The sequence below is a fragment of the Rhineura floridana genome, chromosome 3 (assembly GCF_030035675.1).
Source record: "Rhineura floridana isolate rRhiFlo1 chromosome 3, rRhiFlo1.hap2, whole genome shotgun sequence".
Classification (NCBI taxonomy): domain Eukaryota; kingdom Metazoa; phylum Chordata; class Lepidosauria; order Squamata; family Rhineuridae; genus Rhineura; species Rhineura floridana.
The window spans coordinates 223231777-223250768 of NC_084482.1; the positions used below are offsets into that span (position 1 = coordinate 223231777).

The 18992-nt window shown below is 47.2% G+C and overlaps 1 protein-coding gene across 1 annotated transcript in view; it reads right to left on the reverse strand.

Moving 5' to 3' along the window:
* Window positions 1–10313: 10313 nt before the first annotated feature.
* Window positions 10314–18992, reverse strand: part of LOC133379050 (vomeronasal type-2 receptor 26-like) — a 29327-nt gene continuing 20648 nt past the window's right edge. Inside the window, exons 5-8 of the mRNA XM_061613659.1 lie at window positions 17950–18001; window positions 14194–14345; window positions 10518–10745; window positions 10314–10412 (exon numbers count right to left, since the gene is read on the reverse strand). Coding sequence (XP_061469643.1) covers window positions 10314–10412; window positions 10518–10745; window positions 14194–14345; window positions 17950–18001 — 531 coding nt within the window. The remainder of the gene's footprint in view (window positions 10413–10517; window positions 10746–14193; window positions 14346–17949; window positions 18002–18992) is intronic.

Here is an 18992-nt window from a genome sequence, read left to right on the forward strand (position 1 = left end):
TGTCTAATGGTTCAAGGGAGGGGATGCCACAGGATAGGTACCACTGTTACACTAGAAGTAAGGTTCGTTCCTGCTGGTTGAGGTCCAATTATCAAACAACGGAGACTCAGAATAGCAACCAAGGCCTAGTTTATTGTCACTTGCAAGTCGAGAGCTCACAGTAGACTTGTGTCAGTCTGTGAGATCTAAAAGTTACAGTAACACAGCAACACAGATATAGTTTCTTGTTTCCAAGCAGTTTCACATGCATTCCAAAGGTGGGGGTTAGTCATGCTCTGTACTGCAGATAAGAAATGAAGCTGCTAGCTTGTTCATTTGTTTGATACTTTTCAGTTTGCTGAGTCCTGCTGATTCCCTTAATATTGCCAACTTATCAAAGGTCATTGTCATCATTCTACATGTGTTGCCAGCATTTCTATAGGTACAGGAAAACTTCCAATTTTCTTATATTACAATATCCTCCCTCAAAAAGCGTTTAGGGCAGTGAAACCGTTAATTTCCTCTTGTGGAGAGCTTTGCTACACTAAATGCTTGAACCACCTTTTAGCTTAAATGGCTAACACAGGAAGGTTACTTCTGGATTGTTTCACTGTCCTGAATGCTTTTTCCATTAATTCAGGCCAGAAAACTTCATATGAGTGCGAGTATATCTGCATGTATGCTTTTAATTGGCACTAAAAACAACTAAGGCTCTTTCTAACGAACAATGGGATTCACTGTAGGTGGGGAGTGTACACGCCAAGGAATAAGATAACATTTATGCAACAGCGTTTAACTCTGCCCTTGTTTTCCTTTGCACAAAACCTCTGGAACGCATTACCAGTCATACCATCAGGTGGGGGTATGTGTGAGAGTTGGGGTGGAAGCTATAGCTCTTGGCCTTGCACCTCCTAGATTCCACTTGAACCAAAATAGGGTTAGCCAAGCTATTACACTTCCCCCAGTGAAGGGCATACTCATACAGATGTCCTTTCACCCCTCAGTCACTATCTTGCCCCCAGGCTCCAATGCTGACTTCCATTCGGTGTAACTGTGCCATTTGAGTTTGAATCCATATCACAAGGGCCCTTAAAATGAAGACCAGAATTAAAATATCAAAATCACCACAATGGGATGCACTATAAGAATTAAACCTCCTTTGGCGTCTTCACCCCAACCAAAGAGAGAATTCCACCATCTGTGTGTCTCTATCTATAAGAACTTATCTATAATGTAAGTGACTGTATAGCAATCATGTGCTATCTGACGTGTAGCTTGTTCTCCCATTTGTTTAACTGCTTCTAATTGTTTCTGTAACATAGGATGAGAAAGTAACTTCTGGAGATCAGCTAGGCCATAACCTAATGCAATGGGTTTGAGGTGTTGAAACAGATCTATTCTCTGGATGGTCCATACAGGGACTTTAAATGAAAAATCACATCCTACTATTTCCTCAATACCACAAAGGATCCATTGATATATCTTAGCATAGGTTGTATATAACACTTATCAATAACAACATAATCACAAAATGTTCTAAGGCACATGCACCCATGTCCAGAGCTTGGAAAAGTTACTTTTTTGAACTACAACTCCCATCAGCCCAATCCATTGGCCATGCTGGCTGGGGCTGATGGGAGTTGTAGTTTTAAAAAGTAACTTTTCCAAGCTCTGCCCATGTCCAGAATATACAATAGTTGAACTTGATTCATTTCTTAGCATAAAAGAGCCATAAGATACATTAATCATTTTGAGAGAAAAGCAATCTTGATGGGATTCCAAACTATCATCTTCACAAACAAATGCTAGATTCTTATGGTGTTGTCATCCATTCACATTCATTGTTACCCATCTTGCATGCTTAATTATAGCCCACTGGTGCACTTCCTGGGCATTGCACTATTCCTAACCATTGTTCTGAAATAGCCAAATTCTGTAGACCCCATCACGAGGGATTTAAAAGGCCAAAAACATCCCAAGAGCAAAACATTCTTAACACTTAAACTATGTAAGGAAAAACAGCCAATGGTTAAATCGTCACATAAAACACAATGCATAAATGGTTACATTCAACATTACAATTGAAATAAAACAAGTATCATGGTCTTGAAACACACTGCAGGTTTGTACAAAGTTCATCTTCAAAAGATCAGATAGTCAGCTTAATCGATCAGTCTGTGCGTTGCTGATGCTAATCAGAAATTCAAATGATGAGAAAAACAGTTTATTGCAGCAGCTTTCTTTCTGGAAGGAAAAAGTATGGAGACTGTATTTCTCAGAACCCACCTCTCCCCGTGTGACTTTTAGAAATGCCTTTTCTCCCACTGGCATGGGCAGAGGCAATAACAGCCTTTGGTTAGCTGCTCCTGGAAAAATCTCCAAGTCCCACTGGCATGTCGGGGTGGGAATTCATCAGATCCTTTAAAAACAGTCCTTCTGAGGAAAACAAAGCATCAGGGTCCCATGGTTGAGAGGGCATCTGTGTTTCTTTGCTTTAACTGCTATATTGGCGGAATACAAGAACTGAAAAAGGTTGAATCCAAAAGATTACTACTTCTCACACATAATTTCCCCCTTTTACTAATGACAAGGAACATTAGTGGGAAGAGACTGTGCTTTTTTAACTCTAGACTGATTACAATGCTATTCATAAGGTTCATGAAATATAATACAATGCACAATATAAATAACCTTGATATCTTTCCCTGAGGACCTTTTTCTTTAGCCTCAGAGATTTACATATCCATTTGGTCATAATTAAAGACAAACCCTATTTCCAACACTCTTTTATAGTTGATCTGGGTGAAATCTTGTATGGCATCTGTAACATTCTCTCACATTATAAGACCCGATATAGAATCACTCATTATTTGAATGAGGTATGGAAACATGTGTATGATTCATGCATTTTCTCACATAGATAGCCAAACACTAAGTTGTAATGTTGTTTTTCCACATCATTAATATTTTTGCACACATCTGTACATACCATACAGCTTGGCCTTCAACATTTGAAAACAGATCTCTACTAAAAGAAAAGGAGGGGTGAAACCCTCATGCACCTTTGTATTTACACTTTTTGCAGCCTTATATACAGGCCATTAGTAGTGAAAAAGAAACAATTAAGAAAGGTTTCTGACAGACAAACACACAACAGGTTTCCCTAGCCTCTGATCATGTGCAGAGGTTGCTGGAAAGATACAGAAATACTGGGAAAAACAGGAAAAGGAGCCCCAGAGAGGAAAATTAAGTTTCTCTTTGCAAGATGCAAATCCATCTGTAGAAAAAGTTCACAGATATAGGAAGGAAGAGAAGCCGGCATTTGTGATAAAAAAAGAACATTTTGTAGCTACTAAACTTAATAATAAGGCCTTTTACAATTTCCCAAATTCTTCTCGTTGGTCATGACTTGGCTGAAAAGAATTAGCATAGTTAAAACAAAACATGCATATCACACCCTTTAAGCTGGCCCATTAAAGAATACCATATTACTGTACCTCCTGGGTACTGAAGTCCTAGATTTGGGATGCATGCACACAACTAGGACTGGAGGGAGAAAACACATCAAGCGGTTTGTCCTTCCACTGCTTGACTACAAAAACTTGTACCTTCAATGAGGCCCAAAGAAAATATTTAGTCCTGCATGCATCTTTATCAATATCTCTGTAAGTCTTATCCTTATGTCTGAATACGCTTTCCTTGTTTCTTACCATAATTCATCCAATGTCTGTAACCACTGGACTTTATTGGCTTCCATTTGTACCCTGTCAGGGAATTTTCACCAGTGAACACCCTGTTTGCAAATCAATTCCTCTGGGTTCCTTGTTACTCATCTTATCAAGGACTGCATGCAATAACACATTTACATCAGTGCCAAAATTTTGCACACACAAATGACAAAGCAACTCCCTGTTGGAATCAGGGCTTTGCAACTTGTCCATTTGCATACAGATGGTATTAGAAACCAGCTGTTATTTTGGAAGCCCAATTATATTAATTTTCAAAGTAAATTCAACATCTGGATAGACTCTTCCTGAAGCTAGAAGCTCTATACTTTGAGTCTTGTTTTGATCCAAAGGCTGTTTGCCAGCAAGAGATTGTTCCTCTGGAAAAGAATGTTCATTAGCAAAAGACTGTGGTGTACTAGACCCAAGGGAAGCATTCAAATCAGTATTTTTTCCATGGAAGTGGACACATCTTGTGTGTTTTCAAGCAACTCTGAAGCATTTAAGCCAGGGCCTGCACTTTCAGAAGATGCTTTTGTATGTTCCCCTTTAAGAACATTAATAGGACTTTGCTCAAAGACAGGAGCCCTCCTGGTTTCAACTGTTTCTTGTCCCTTTTGTGCCAAAGAAGGTCTTGCATTGTGATCCATGACACTCTGTTCTAGGAGAGAATCACCTCCTCCTGTAGCTACAAAATTTGTGCTAAAGATCTCTAGTTTTGCAGGCTGGATGATTATTAAAAACCCAAGCCTGGTTTTCTTGCCAATTTTCCCAGTTCCCAAATGGTGACCCCCAATTTTTCCAAATTGTGCTGCATTACAAAGGAAATGTTGCCAGCCTTTAAAAAGACGTTCTCAAAAGTCATACAAAAACACACGTTCTCTTTGTTAAGTTTCTCTTTTCTTCATCCTAAAACAATCCACGAATTTGCCCAAAACATTTCTCACCCATTCTCTTTCACTGTCTACGTAGCTCAAACCTTCTGTCTACTTTAGCCTAAGGAAGAGGACCATCTCTATACTCCCTGTTCCTCAGCTCTCTTAATCACTTGCTTAAACAAACAGAGCAAATTCCTTCACACTAACTTCAAAGATTGCTAAAGGAACAGATTAGGTTCTTTAAGTCTTGTGAAAACAAAGGCAGCAAGCAGAGATGTTTTAAACAGCAATAGCCAAGGGGGAACAATTCTCTTATAACATTTCCACAGAAAACCTTTATACAGACACTTCAAGAAACCTTCACACATTCACACATGAGTACTCATTTCATACACATCTGTTTAAACAAAATCATTCTCACTTCCCGGGAAAATGCTACACACACGGGAGCCAGACAACTGACTCCATTCCATTCCATTCCAACCACATCTTATGCCCAACCATCCTTTTTCTCTTTTTCTCCCAAGCGCATGACCATTTCATACAAACATTTACAACTTTATCCCATGTACCCAGGGTTCTACAATGCTTTTTTTCTTCGTGACGCCTGCTCTCAGTTTCCAGGTTTTTCACCTGTTTCCTCAAGAAAAATCTGACTCATCTTGTGTTCAACACTCAGAGTCAATTGGGAGTTTCCATATTCCCCAGGATCCCCTGAGCTTTTTAGCAGGCCGTCATCCACACCTCCCTCTCCACATACATTGGCAATGCTTACCAGATTCTAACAGGAGAGGAGGAAATCTGCGTCCGGATGAGCGTTGGTTCATCTGAGTCTTTATGGGAGCCCTCAATTACTACTTACGTGGTGCTTGCTCTCCGTCTGCCCGGCCCTAGGGACAGGTCAAAACGACCTGGAGCGCTCTTACCCTAGCTCTCCGGCGCGGCCCAAGCACCCGCAAGGTTTACCAGAGGACTCCTGCCTGCTAGGCTCGCCAGAACTGTTACACTAGAAGTAAGGTTCGTTCCCGCTGGTTGAGGCCCAATATCAAACAACGGAGACTCAGAATAGCAACCAAGGCCTAGTTTATTGTCACTTGCAAGTCGAGAGCTCACAGTAGACTCGTGTCAGTCTGTGAGATCTAAAAGTTACAGTAACACAGCAACACAGATATAGTTTCTTGTTCACATGCATTCCAAAGGTGGGGGTTAGTCATGCTCTGTACTGCAGATAAGAAATGAAGCTGCTAGCTTGTTCATTTGTTTGATACTTTTCAGTTTGCTGAGTCCTGCTGATTCCCTTAATATTGCCAACTTATCAAAGGTCATTGTCATCATTCTACATGTGTTGTCAGCATTTCTATAGGTACAGGAAAACTTCCAATTTTCTTATATTACACCACCACACTAAAGGTCCGCTTCCTATGTTGTGCAGAATGGACCTCCTGATAAGATGGTATCTGCAGGAGGCCCTCACCGGCAGGGCACAGTGAAGGACTGAGAATATAAGGGGTAAGATGGTCTTTCAGGTATCCTGGTCACACCCTGTATAGGGCTTTGTACACCAAAACTAGAACCTTCAACTTGGCCCAGTAGCAAATGGGCAGCCAGTGCAATTCTTTCAGCAGCGGGGTGACATGTTGGCCAGACCGTGCCCAGTCTTACCACCGCAGTTTGCACCAGCTGCAGCTTCTGGACCAACCTCAAGGGCAGCCCCACATAGACTGCATTACAGTAATCTAGCCCAGAGGTTACCAGTGCATGGACAACAGTGGTTAGGCTATTCCTGTCCAGAAACGGCCACAGCTCTCTTACCAGGAGTGGTTAGTGGCACTCCTAACCACTGAGGTCACCTAGGCCTCTAGTGACAAAGATGGATCCAGGAGCACCCCAGACTACAGACCTGCTCTTTCAGAGGGAGTACGACCCCATCCAAAGCAGGCAACTGACCAATTATCTGAACTCCTGAACCACCAACCCATAGCACCTCCATCTTGCTAGGATTCAGACTCAGTTTATTGGCCCTCATCCAGCCCACCACCAAGTCCAGGCAGCGGTCCAGGGCTTGCACTACCTCTCCCGATTCAGATGTTACAGAGAAATAGAGCTGGGCATCCTCCGTTTTTAGGAACTGTACCCATTTCTGTTAAACCTTCCCAGATGGCTCCTCTAAATCGCATAATTTGGAATCCAGTAATCCTATAATCTTGCAACTATTTTGTTCCCAAGAGGCTTCTATCTGCTGTACGTTCTGCTTTTTCGGACACTCTAGAATGGTCACTTTGATTCCCAAAATAGCTGGTTTTGGCTGACGCAAATCAGATTCAACACCTCCAGGAAACTAAATGTGTCTCCAGATTTGGTGGGAGGGGGCTTGCAAACTACAAGTAGAACTGCAGTTCACCTCCCTACTTTGAGGGGCGACATGCAACTTTTTCTATGCCTCCAGCTATGTTCCATCTATACACATTTGAGCAGAGAAGGGTAAGGTACAGTTGAAAGGAGCAGCAATCATTAAAAGTTGATTCTCCCCCACACACACACACTTAGGCTTTCTAATTGATCAGCTTGATTTCTTACCCACACATCACTAGCAGATCCCAGGGTGGATGACAACAGTGTAACAATCAGTTGTTCAAAACTATTAAAACAGATTACAGTCACAGGAATAGGGCAAATTTATGCCACAAACCACTTAGAGGTTTTCTACAATCAAGAGATATATAAATATTGTTAATTAGATAAACAAATAAATACAACTGAGAGATTGCCCAATTTATGTGATGATTAAAAAAAAGGTTCTGTGCAGATTTTATCCACTCAGTACAAGGAATCAGGAAAGTAGCCAGATATACAGTTTCTCATGTGGAATCATCTCACAAAACTGGAAATGCTGAGAAGGAATATGTTTCACATTGCTCTTGATAAATGACACCTCTGAAAAGCTGTTTCATGAGAAACTTTTGTTGTTAAATGTGTCTTTGTATTCAGATCAGGCCTCAGGAGAATAATGTAGCACTTGGGAATGAAGATGCAGCCCAGAAGCCCAGCACTGGAGGCCAAGATGGAGAAGACCTGCACGGCTACCATGTATTTCCCCTTCGTGCTCAGGTAGGTGGGCACAAAGGAGACCCAAACACTGCAGAAGACCAGCATGCTGAAAGTGATCAGCTTGCCTTCATTGAAGGCCCCAGGCAGCTTCCTGGCCAGGAAAGCCACCATGAAGCAGATGGCAGCCAGGAAGCCCATGTAGCCAAGAGCAACATAAAACATGGTGACAGACCCTTCATTGCATTGCAGGGTGATCTCTCCAGGCTGGGAGTGCATGTCAGACTCTGGAAATGGGGGAGAGATACTCAGCCAGATGGTGGAGATGACACCTTGGGCACTGGAACAGGAAATAACAATGGAGTTGGCCAGACACTTCCCCAGCCATCTCCTCGCTCTGTTCCCTGGCTTTGTGGCTAGGAAGGCCAGTACTACAGTGATGGTTTTTGCCAACACAGAAGAGACAGCAACTGAGAAGATGATGCTGAAGGCTGTTTGTCGGAGAAAACAGGTCACTTTTCTTGGCTGGCCGATGAAGAGGAAGGAGGACAGAAAGGAAAGCAGGAGGGAGACGAGGAGGATGCAGGAGAGGTCCCGGTTGTTGGCTTTGACTATTGGAGTTTCTTGGAATGCAATGAAAGTACCTAAAACAAAGCCTGTGGTCAAGGACAAGAACAGGATGAGAGAAGCCAGGAGGATCCCCAAAGAATCTTCATAGGCCAGGAAGGTGATAGTCTTGGGGATACACTGATCTTTGTCCTTGTTTGGATGCTGATCTACTGGACATTTGGTGCACCACTCTGCATCTGCAAAAAGAAGAGTAATATCTGATGTGTATCTATCTGACCAGCTTCCCATTTACAGAATGAAATGCCAAACCAGTGCTCAGAGGCACATGTTACCCAATTCTTCCAAGCTACACAGGAAGTGGATTGGACTGTGAAAGACCAATCCAAATTGTGTTTGTATTTCGACAAATTTGTAAGGCAGTACAATATCTCATAGAGGAGGTCAGGCCTCCTGCTCCTCTGGTGCATTCGCTATAACTGCCCAATTTCCCTGCTTTTTAAAGTTTGATAGAAATAGCTGTGGGCTATAGGTACGTTCTTAAACCTCAAGGTTTTTAGCCTATTAGTGAATATATATATATCTGTACATAATATTTTTGTAAGCACGCTACAAAAGGGAGGGAGACCCATGAAGATAAGGAGTGCTGGTGATTCATGAGGGGAGGTGGGAGGGGAGCACTAGTGACCCATGGGAGGAGGGAAGGGGAGTTCTGGTGACCCATAGGGCTAAAGGAGGGGGAGTGCTGGCAACAGAAGGGGAGGAGGGAGGGGGAGCACTGGTGATCTGTGGGGAGGTGCACTGGCACATGTAGGTGGGGTTGGTGAGTGAAGCGAGCAGGGGCAGAGCCCCTAGTATATCAAATAAAAATCAATAAAATCAATAAAATTTTCACATATAACCAACGTGATCAGGAATTGGTATTAATAATATTATAAGATAGAAAAATCCTGGGGGAACAGGTATGTCTTCAGCTGGTGGTAAAAGCACCCCGTAGTTGGTGTTCACATGATCTTAACAGGAAAAGTATTCCTTATGGTTGGCACCAAAGTTTAGGTTCCCCTTCTTTGCACAACTTCATGCAACTGGAAGCAAGGCTTCCTCACCTTTTAAAAATGTATGTGTGTTTTAGTTTTTTAGCAAGAGATGTGTAGATGTAACCAATATATGTGGTATGGCTTAATTTCTAAATAAATGGTATGGAGCCAATTTTGGCTAAAAATCATACTTGGGCCCTTTCACATGGAAGCTCTTCCCCTGCCCATAGATGTGCAGATAGTTGTTGATTATTATTTTTAGTGAGGAGACAATGCCATTCTGCACATGTGTAATCACACACTTTCCTAAATAAATGTTGCACAAGTCTAATTGGGATGAAAACAGAAAGTTTTAAAATGGCAAAACTACAATCAATTTGTGCTTGAAAACATAATCACATGTTGGAGATCATGAAGCCTCTTGCATGAAGTTCAGCTAACACTTTTATGCATTGGTGCTGTCAGATGCCCAGTTTAGAGGTTTTTCTCCCACTCTGTGTATGCACACAGAAGGAAAATGCAAAGGGGTGTTGAAGTGAGATGCACTTTGCATGTGAGTTAAAATCACACACCACTGGGCAGTTCTAAATTTTCATTTTAAAAAGCCCTGGATATCTGTGAGAATCTTTGCCCTCTTCCCCAAGGGTGCCCCTTTCCGCTGGAGTCACCCACCTTCCTGAGTGGAGATGGTCCCTTCCCCACAGGGAACACAGTCATAGCAGCAAAGTGGATTTCCTTCCTGAACCACCTTGACAAATCCAGGGCGGCAGCTTTCCACACACCTGGAAGAAGGCAGGGTCTAAGTATAAAGACAAGGAGCATCAAGGAGAATGTGTTAGTGGTAAATTATCCAGGGAAATGAGACACAGCGCTGGGAAGGACCCAAGGGAACCTCTAGGTTCTGGTTCATCTTGAAGCTTGGAACTAAGTTTAAGCCTCTCATGCTGAAATAACTGTGTTGTCTCTTGAGGTGCATGAAGGATAGCACATTATATGGTAATGGGGGACTGGGCCTTCTCTGTTCTGGCACCCCAGGTATAGGATTTCATTTGTCTGTCTTCCTCAAAGCCCACCATGGAATTCTAAGGAATACAGACACTGTGGCAGGAGTCCACTGCTATGTAATGCCTTTGATGCACAACTGGGTAGCAGAGCTCTCTGTTTGAGGTCGGGAAGAATTGCTGAGTTGGCAGGCATTCAAACACAGCCACACAGAGAGCACGGTATCCTTATCAGAGCTTAAGGGATGGGAAATAGAATGAAATGAGAGTGATTATTTCTCCCACCTGGTTGAGCCATTTAGGCCACACAATGGCATCCTGGTTGATGGTGAAGTGTAGGTCTGGGGATCCCTCTCTGTACAGATTCCCAAACTTCACCTTAAGGACAGAGTTATTGGGAAACACCACCCAGTTCACAATGTCCAAGTCGGCTGCCAGTTCTCCACTGTCATCCAAATACACTCTGTCCATGGAGGAATTGTAAAACTGGGGGCTTCTCAAGAAAGGGTGGAGCTAGGATGGCAGAGAAAAGAGCAGCATTTAGAACACGTGAAACCACATTGGATAACCACTTCTGCCCGTTTTATGTTTGGATCTCCTCTGACTCAGAGCTGGTTGCAGACTCAAGTACTGTGTGTCTTTTTAAAATGATTGGAAGGGAACTGGTTCCATTCCTGAATGCCCTCTGTTTAAGTGGTTTGGAAAGATGTATAAATACCTTCAGAAGAATTTGCAAGCTGGGCTTGGTGTTTCAGGCAGAAAACCAGGACAACAGAGCTTGGAAAAGTTACTTTTTTGAACTACAACTCCCATCAGCCCCAGCCAGCATGGCCACTGGATTGGGCTGATGGGCGTTGTAGTTCAAAAAAGTAACTTTTCCAAGCTCTGGGACATTCTCTTCACATAGTGTGTTTTGGGCACCTTTAAAGAGTAGCAAATTTGAAGCCATGAGCAGTGTAATCCTAAACATGCCTACTCAGAAGTAAGCTCCATTAAGTCTGGAAGAGGAAGGGACATCCATAGTGCAGACAGGGAGGTGCCAAAGTCACACCTCGATCAGGAGTACGGTTTGGCTCCACTTTCTGCTTCCAGTCCACAAGCATTTCATCACATTGGAATGCATTTCCAAACCATCTTTGGGATTTTCCCCTGAACTTCCAGTTTCACCTGCGTTGGATAGCAAGTGGAGCCCAACCCAAGTAGTAACAAGGTGGAAAAGGCACTTAGAGACTAACAGGGAAGCCTAGAGAGGTTTGCATTAATGTGGGCACAACAAGCTTCTCTATAATAATAATAATAATAATTTTAATGTATAAGTCGCCTATCTTTCCAATGGCCACTCTAGGCGACGTACAACTCAGTTAAAAATACATCATAATAAATACAGTACAAGAATAAAACAGTAAAACAGTGACAGTTCAGAGTAGCAGGCAATTGGTCAAAAAGATTAACCCTCCCCGGAAGTCCCGAAGGCCTGTCTGAAAAGCCAGGTCTTCAAGGCCTGGCGGAATACATTCAGGGAAGGGGCATGCCGAAGATCATATGGGAGGGAGTTCCAGAGAGTGGGGGCCGCCACTGAAAAGGCCCTCTCTCTAGTCCCCACCGGCCTAGCTGTTTTAGTTGGTGGGACTGAGAGAAGGCCCTGTGTGGCTGATCTTGTCGGGCGGCATAATTGGTGGCGTTGGAGGCGCTCCATCAGATAAACTGGGCCGAGACCGTGTAGGGCTTTAAAGGTTAATACCAACACCTTGAATTGGGCCCGGAAAACAACTGGGAGCCAGTGCAGATCGAACAGCACTGGGGTGATGTGCTCCCGGCGACGACAATTTGTAAGTAGTTGAGCCGCCGCATTTTGTATAAGTTGTAGTTTCCGGACCGTTTTCAAGGGTAGCCCCACGTAGAGCGCATTACAGTAGTCTAAACGAGAGGTGACCAGGGCATGTACCACCTCTAGGCTTCCCTTTCACTTTCTAGTATTAACCCCCAAATACTGTGCACCCCCTTTGCCATTAAAAGCAGGAAAGGCAGGAGGAACTGGCAGGGTGGGATGTCCCAACCCCCACTGAAGGAAAGAGAGTCAGCCCTGGCTCCTCTGAGCTGGGCTAGATCCCAGGCACCCCTCAGTGAAGTAGGAGTGGGCCCAAGGAAGGGAAGGAAGGGCAAGCGTGCCTGACCGTGCAGGCAGGGGCAGCAAATCCGGTGTAGAGTTCATGGCAATCATGTTTGCTCCACACCCAGTGCAAGCATGCAAAGTTGTTGAAATTCCAATTTTAAAACCAACGTGGGTGGAATTCATGCCCATCCCTAGTCAGGAGCCACAAAAGCTTAGAGAGAGTCTGTGCCACAGAATCACCCCTGCTCAAAGGAATTCTGATAAAGAGGGCTTACTTCAAATGGGCCACTGCAGGCAAAGGGAGGGGTTGAGCCACTGATGGGGGTTGTTACTAGACAGGCCGTGGCCTCCAAGACCAGTATAAAAGGGCACAAAGAAGGAACAGCAAACAGATTCACAACTGGGTTTGCAAAATTACACCTCCCCACTACATTCTAGATTCTAAAGCCAAGACAATGATTCTGGAATTGTACGATCAATGGTCATGTTCAGCAGAGATGCCTTTGATGGGAAAGGAAATACCTCCCATGGTTTTAGCCTTTGAACTTCCAGTCTGTCCTTCACCTTCCATTTAGATCTAGATGAATAAATGACATCTAAGGCCCGTGCCACAGCTTGGACAGTGTTGTAAATCCAGTAGCTGTCTAGAGAGAGGACTCTTTCCAGATCGTCTTGGGACAACATCTCCAGGTCCTCTCTCTCTCTGCATCTTGTCCAACTTTTCACCGACAATGCATGCTTTGAATAGGAACAATTAAAAGCTCTCTCCTCAAGCCCCATGATCATGAAGAAAAAAGGTACAAAATCATCATAGTGTATCTTTTTATTTGTCTCAATAAAGAAGGAAAAAATACCATGGATGTGTTGGAAAGATAAGCCACTGTACATTAAGTTCAAAGAGATGTCGCACATAGCTGTTGTGATCCAGACTTGCCCTTCAATGGGCTTTATAAATGTGTTGAATAAATTTTGTACAGTGAATATTCCTGTTGAGATATAAATAGGCTCAGCATAGTAAACAAATACATGGACTTGTCTCCATTTGAGAAATGGAAATGGATTGATCAGAACGTCATCTGTATTCGGTCGTGGGAAGGTTTCTGAGATGGCAACACAAATGCCACTCCTGAGCAGCAGAGGCGTCAAGGTCTTCATGAACCTCTCTCCATTGTCAGTGTCTGGAGCGATGAGACCAGTGAATGTCCATCTGAACTGCAGGAGCAGCTTGACAACCCCTGGGTACTGGAATTCTTCTTTGGGGACCATCCGGTAGAAAAAAGGGAACTGGGTCTTATCACTCAGAGCAGGAGAGACAGAAGCATAACTGACCTGGAAAGGAGAGAGCTTTTGGTTTGTGGTGATTTCTTTAGGATCAAGGCCCAAATATTTTTACCCCAATATGGTCGATAAGGGCTGGATGGAGGAGGGAGGTCCCATGAGGGATGGGGGAGAAATTTACATTTTAATGAACCACCACCAAATCCACACTTTTCAAACCAAGTAGCCTTCACAATCTTCACTTCACCACATTTTTGTGATGCAGATCTCCAAACAACGTGTATGAAAAAGGATATATTAGCAGGAAGTGCACATAAAATGCATACATAAGTGAAAGTGCAATAATGCTTTTTATTGTGGGAAATTGCTTGCAAACATGCGTATAAGTAGATATTTGCATTAAAATGCTGATGAATAACTATGAGCATTTTTTAAAAAACAACCTACAAATTGCTGTAGGAATGTGGACAACTGAACATAGGATTGGAAAACTGAGAAAGTGAGAGAAACCAGTGTTGACAGAGTCCTCCATCCTTTGCATCCATCCCGCGTTCCACGCCCGGGACTTACCGGGAGAAGGGACGTGTTTTGCGGCCGTAGCCGAGCCGCCATCTTGGTGAGGGGGCATGCACGCAGCATGCTGGTGCACTGACGTAGCACGCAGCTAGGTGGCGGGGCGGCAGACAGCCATTTAAGGCCGTACTGCCAGCCGCCCACCCTCACTGCAAATTTTTGGCGGCAATTTTAAACGGTCGGGAGGCCCTCCTGCATCGGTGGCGTGACGCGGCTCAGATCGCCCGCCGACACACGTGGCTTCTCCAGGCCTACAGGCCAGGCCTTGGTGCGGGGCCGGCGGCGAGGAGCGGTTACTCTTTAAATTACTATCCAGGGGACCCCTCTGGGAAGGATCTCAGCCCATAGCAAGGGAGTGGTTCCCAGACCCATCTTGCACACCACCCCATTGGTCGCTTAGCAGCCCAGGGGCCAGGATTGTGGGGGTGAGATAAAGGGGCCCAGGAGCAGGGGACTGGTTTGAGTAGGGGACACGGTCCAGCTGGATGGTGAGGGTGCGGGGTCCCCCCTTAGGTATCCCCAGGCTGAAAACCTCTCATTACTGCAGAAGACATCATCCCCCTACACGCTAGCTCAGGATGCCACCCAAAAAAGGTCAAGTTGGGCCAAAAGGGAAGGGAAGGGCCCCCAGGGCAGAGGGTAGATGCCCACCCCCTGCTGCGGATGGGGCACAGGTGGCAGGCATACCATGGACCACTATACTGGCTAGGTTAGAAGCCCTGGAGAGGGGCCCTGCCCAGCTGGCAACGGGGAGAACAAGGGAACCACCCCCCAAGCAGATAGAACGGACAGCGGCCACCTCCTGGCCCGCCAGGCAGCAGCAGCTCCTTCCCACGGGCCTGCGGGGCAGGGGGTTCAACCCCGCCTGCTCTGCTGGGAGTTCAGCTCCCGAGGCCGCTGTGGTCGTAACCCCTGCAGGTTCCGACACGAGTGCGCAATATGCGGGGTCCGCATTCCTGAGCTGCCTGCCCCAGGGGCCGCCCCTTCAGAGGTGGGACCAGGGACTCACCTGGCGCAAGGAGACCGGGAGCTGCTAGTGCAGCTCAAGGAAAGGGGCCCCAGTCCAGTTAAACTCTCCGAACTCCAGCACTTGGTCTGCTGTTACCCCCGAGTCCAAGACGCCCACTTTTTGCTACAGGGCTTTACAGAGGGTTTCCGGATTCCCTATTTGGGTCCCAGGCACCTCTTCATGTCCCGCAACCTAAAATCAGTGGCGGGCATGGAATTGATCGTGGGGGGAAAAATTAGGAAGGAGGTCATGGCAGGCTACGTGCTGGGCCCCTTTGCGGCACCACCCATCCCTTCACTCAGAGTTTCCCCGTTGGGCCTTGTTCCGAAGAAGGGACCAGGCAAATTTCGCCTTATACACCACCTGTCCTTTCCCCAGGTGGGTCAGTAAATGACTTCATCCCATCAGACCTCTGCTCTGTCCGCTACACGTCATTCGACTGTGCGGTTCGTATGGTTAGGGACTGTGGGATGGTCGCCCTCATGGGAAAGTGTGACATCAAATCTGCCTTCCGTCTCCTCCCTGTGCACCCACGGGACTTTGAGCTGTTAGGCTTTGCATTCATGGGCAAATATTATGTGGATAGGGCATTGCCTATGGGCTGCTCCATCTCATGCTCGGTTTTTGAGTGCTTCAGTTCTCTCTTGGAGTGGGCAGTCAGGAGACGGGCTGGCCGGCAATCAGTGGTGCACTATTTGGACGACTTCTTGTTTGCGGGCCCTGCAGACTCGGGCACCTGTCAGGCATTTATGGAGCAGTTCGCGGGGATGGCGGGGGAACTTGGTGTTCCCCTCGCGGCTGAGAAAACTGAGGGCCCGTCCACTACCCTCACTTTCCTGGGCATAGAGATTGATACAGTGGCCCAATGCTGCAGGCTCCCGCAGGATAAGCTGGTGGCCCTTAAGGGGAAAATCTCGGAGGTGGTTGGGGCGAAGAAGGTGACATTGGCCACACTTCAACAGCTGGCAGGACATATGACCTTTGCATGCAGGGTGGTAGCACCTGGGCACGCATTCTTGCGGCACGTGTATGAGTCCATGGCGGGCCTATCATGCCCCCACCACCACACACGTGTTACAGCCGCTCTCCGGGAGGATCTGGCAGTTTGGTCCACCTTCCTATGGGAATTCAATGGGGTCTCCTTATGGAGAAAGGATCGCCTGTTGGAAGCGGAGCTACAGGTGAGCTCCGACGCCTCAGGTTCCTGCGGTTTTGGGGTCATTTTCCATGACTCATGGTGTCATGGCAGCTGGCCACAGAACTGGGCGCAGGCTGGCCTAACCAGAGACCTGACCCTTCTGGAGTTCTTCCCCATTGTCGTGGCCGTACACCTTTGGCCTGACAAACTGGGCAATTCCTCAGTCCACTTTTGGTGCGACAACCTCCCCACGGTGCATGTCATCAACACCCTGTCCTCTAGAAACCCCAATGTTATGTGTCTGGTTCGAGTGTTTGTATTCCCATGTCTTCGCTATAATATACAGTTCCTTGCACGCCATGTCCCGGGTATTGATAATAGCATTGCTGATGCTCTATCACGGAACCAGATGGAGAGATTTCACCAGCTGGCGCCGTAGGCAAGGGCTCAACCGGACGTGGTACCCCCAGCGCTATGGGAGATTGGAGGACCGAATCAGAATGGGCCATAAGCCTTTCTGTGGCACCCAGCATGTTGGCCAGCTACCAGGGGGCAGGTAGGGACCTGGCAACCTTCAGGGAGTCCAGAGGCTACACCCAGGAGTGGCCCATCCCCGTGGAGCATCTTATGGAGTTCTGCGTGGAAGGGAAGCGGAGGGGGCTTTCAGTCAGGACCATCAGAGGTAAGCTCTCAGGTCTATCCTTCCTAGGGAAAGCACGGGGCTTTCAGGACTACTCCGGTGACTTTAGGGTCCGCCGGATGCTGGAAGGGTGGTCCCGTGAGCGCCCGCACACACCTGATGCACGCTCCCCCTTTTCCCCAGAGCTACTGTTGGGTCTGCGGGGACAGTGGAGGGTGCTATGTTCTTCCCATTTTGAGGCACTGCTATACCATGCTGCGGCCCTCACCTTGTTCTTCGGGGCCTTCCGAATAGGGGAGGTGGTGGCAGGTTCTAAGACAGATAGCTCCCTTCGGGCCCTCCTGGTTTCTGATCTCAGCTGGGAGGCAGAGGGGGTCCGCCTGCGACTCAGGCAGTCAAAGACGGACCAACACCAGAAGGGTTGCCTGATTGGGTTATCCCCATGTCAACAGGAGGAGCTCTGCCCGGTCAGGGCCCTCCGCATTTTTCTGGCAGCCCACGGGCTGCAGCCAGGGTACCTGTTCAGGCACAGGGACCTCCAGCCCCTTACCAAGTACCAATTTTGGTCAGTGGCAAAGACAGCACTCCAGCGGCTAGGTGTGGACGCCCGCAAGTTCGGGACACACTCCTTCCGAATAGGGGCAGCCTCCACCGCTGCTCACCTGGGTTTTTCCAAAGGACAGCTGCAGGCAGTGGGCAGGTGGTCCTCGGATGCATATAAGACGTATGTTAGACCACTAACGGAGATGCATGAGGCCAGCGGCTAATGGCAATGTTGTCGTTTTTGGCAGGCCGCTGGGAAAGATCGGAACAAGTGAGCATCCTCCTCTGCGGCCACGGCATGATTTTCTGGGCAGGCTGCAGGGCGGCGAAGTCCCGCATTGGAACGCAGCTGGGGCTCAGTCAGTGGGCCTCAGTGCGGTGGCTGGGACGACGGGGGATGCGTTGGGACGGCCTCCTGCCCACCTTGTTCCGGTCGGTTGTGGACTGGGCAGTGCCCCGGGTGCTGGTCATCCACCTGGGAGGTAACGATTTGGGTCTGTTGAGGGGCGAGGCCCTAATCGAACAGGCATGCAGTGACCTCCAGGCCATTGCGCTGCGCTGGCCGGGGGTGCACTTGGTATGGTCTGACATCCTGCCGCGCAGGACGTGGAATTGGGCTGATGACCCACGGGGAATGGACAGGATGCGGAAGAAGGTTAATAGACAGATTCAGAGGGCCATCAAGGGCCTAGGGGGTTCTGTCATACACCACCCAGAGATCAAGCAAGATAGGCTGGAGTTGTTTAGGCCAGATGGCGTGCACTTGACGGACGTGGGCAATGACATCTTCCTAATGGACCTGCACGGGGGTGTGCACCGGATTCTTATCGGTTGTGGGGCAAGGGGAGACTAAGCAGAGGCTTGTCCCCCTTTTGTGGCAAGGAAGCGCGGGGGAAAGGTTAAAAGGGAAAGGGCAGCTAGGTGACACCTTTAGGCACCTTTAGGGGTGATTGGCGGTCCGGGGGCCTGCAGCTCTGGGCTATACGTCCCGGGGGAGCAGAACACGGGCCGCTTTTGCGGCCAACGTGACTCATCCGCTCGGGGTTTTATGGCTCCGGGGGGCGGTGATGCGGGTTGGACCCCCTACACATCTTCAGGGTGTGGCCGGAGCTGGGGCCTGGCACAGGGCAGCCCCAGGCTCTGGCAGGGTTTGGTTGCCCTATAGCTGCAAGCAGGCTTTGCCTGGATCAGCCGAATTCCCCCGCACTGGATTGTCCCTCTGCAGGTTCATTGGTTATAATTGACTCTGTTTTTTTTAATAAAGTGGCCCATGATTTAACCCAAAGAATGGTGTCTGTGTTTATTTCGGCAATAGGCCGCAACCATCTATTGCAGGTGTGGGAACCTCTTGGATTCCAGGTGTTGCTGGACCACAGTTCCCATCAACCCTGCCCATCTTTACTAGGGCTGATTGGAGTTGTAGTTCAGCAATGTCTGGAGAGCCAAAGGTTCCCCAGCCCCGATCA